The sequence below is a fragment of the Glycine max genome, chromosome 13, assembly GCF_000004515.6.
Source record: "Glycine max cultivar Williams 82 chromosome 13, Glycine_max_v4.0, whole genome shotgun sequence".
NCBI classification, from domain to species: Eukaryota; Viridiplantae; Streptophyta; class Magnoliopsida; order Fabales; family Fabaceae; genus Glycine; species Glycine max.
This window is the reverse complement of record NC_038249.2, coordinates 10600450-10602290: the sequence shown is the minus strand read 5'-3', so window position 1 is coordinate 10602290 and position 1841 is coordinate 10600450. Positions and strand designations below refer to the sequence as shown.

Sequence of the window (1841 nt, the reverse complement as noted above, 5' to 3'; positions counted from 1 at the left end):
AAATTCAAGATGTTATTTAATGATTCTAAATCTAATTCTACTAAAATCAATGACATGCTCTTAATTTGTTGTAGAAATGGTAAGATATATATTAGTCATTATTTATGAGCCAAGAGGAAAGAAAAAGTAGTGATTTGACTTTTCAACAAAGGCAATTCATTTGAAAACTAAGGGCAATGTGTTGCATTCAAGTCCGAAGTCATATTTTATTTGCTATAAACCTTTGACACATTCATTGATCCTCTTTCCAACACAACCTCCTCGTTGCTCATCTTCACCGAACCAACCACCTCAACAATTTTCCAAACCAAAACCTCAATAGAGAGAAACAAATTTTTCAGAGGCCATCATGGACAGAGAACAAGAAGAGATGCAATTTCTTGGGTTCTTTGACATATACAAAGAAGCCTCTAAGATCATACTTTCATGGAGGAAAATCTTCACCCAAATCACCTCAACACTAATCCTGCCTCTCTCCTTCATCTTCCTAATCCACATGGAAATCTCCAACCTCCTTTTCAGGAAGATCCTCATCAACGAAATAGTCATGGACGAAACAAGGCGTAACACACCCCAATACAACAAGCTTGACCGCATGATCTCTTCTGAATTGATCACTCTTGTGCTCTTCAAAATCGCATACTTCACTCTTCTTCTCATATTCTCTCTCCTTTCTACCTCGGCAGTAGTCTACACCATCGCATCAATCTACACCGCAAAAGAAGTGACATTCAAGAGGGTCATGAGTGTTGTCCCTAAGGTGTGGAAAAGGTTAATGTTGACCTTTCTATGTGCCTTTGCTGCTTTTTTCATTTACAATATCGTGACCATGTTGGTTATGTTCTTGTCAATAGTCACAATAGGGATAAGTAGTGGTGGGGTTGTGGTTTTGGTTTTGATAACGGTTTTGTACTTCATTGGGTTTGTGTACCTCACCGTGGTGTGGCAGCTAGCAAGTGTTGTGACCGTGTTGGAGGACTCGTGGGGGATTCGAGCCATGGCCAAGAGCAAGGAGTTGATAAAGGGGAAGATGGTTTTATCCATATTCGTCTTTTTCACCCTTGTGGCTTCTTTTGTTTCCATTAGGGTTTTGTTCAAGGTGATGGTGGTTGATGGATGGAGGGTGAGTTCTGTGGACAAAACAGCATATGGGGTTCTCTGTTTCTTGCTCTTGTCTTGTTTGTTCCTCTTTGGGCTTGTTCTTCAAACTGTGCTCTACTTTGTTTGCAAGTCCTATCACCATGAGAATATTGACAAATCGGCTTTGGCAGATCATCTTGAAGGGTATAGAGGAGAGTATGTTCCATTGACAGCTAAGGATGTTCAGCTGGAGCAATACCAAGTTTGATTAATAATTTATAATATAGCTTGGATAAATTATATTGGTGATGTGGTTAATTATATCTGCTATGGTTTCTTGATGTCATGAGAAATATCTTTTGTGTGTGAAATTAAGGCAGGTATGATGATGTGAATTTGATTACTCCATCTCTATATGATTATGTATTTAATTTACTGTTTGAAAATAGGAATCTTTTGCAAAGGTATTAATTAATGCTATGAGATGAGTTTATTATTTCATCAGTTTTTGAGTTTGCGTGTGTATGAACGTTATGGTAAACAGTATCAATCAGCGAATTAAATTTAGCTTAGAGTATGAGGCAGAGAAAAAATAGAATCATGTGTTGATTAAAAGTCGCATTCATTGTTCCTTAATTAGCAAGTGGATGAAGTTTCATAGGTTACGTCTACGAAGGAGAAGGATAAGTTTAGTCTCAAAATTAATCCGATGTGACAGCAGAAAATTAAGAACATACGGTTAGATGGTAAGAGCTATAATC

At 37.5% G+C, this 1841-nt stretch overlaps 1 protein-coding gene across 1 annotated transcript; it reads left to right on the top strand.

Moving 5' to 3' along the window:
* The first annotated feature begins 266 nt into the window (after positions 1-266).
* On the top strand, positions 267-1526 carry LOC100819866 (uncharacterized). The gene has a single exon (NM_001254140.2). The coding sequence runs from the start codon at positions 350-352 to the stop codon at positions 1346-1348; it is 999 nt and encodes a 332-aa protein (NP_001241069.1). The 5' UTR covers positions 267-349; the 3' UTR covers positions 1349-1526.
* The last annotated feature ends 315 nt before the right edge of the window (positions 1527-1841 follow it).

Bases quoted from the DNA above. Each gene is read 5' to 3' on its own strand.
- LOC100819866 (NM_001254140.2), top strand. From the start codon at position 350: ATGGACAGAGAACAAGAAGAGATGCAATTTCTTGGGTTCTTTGACATA.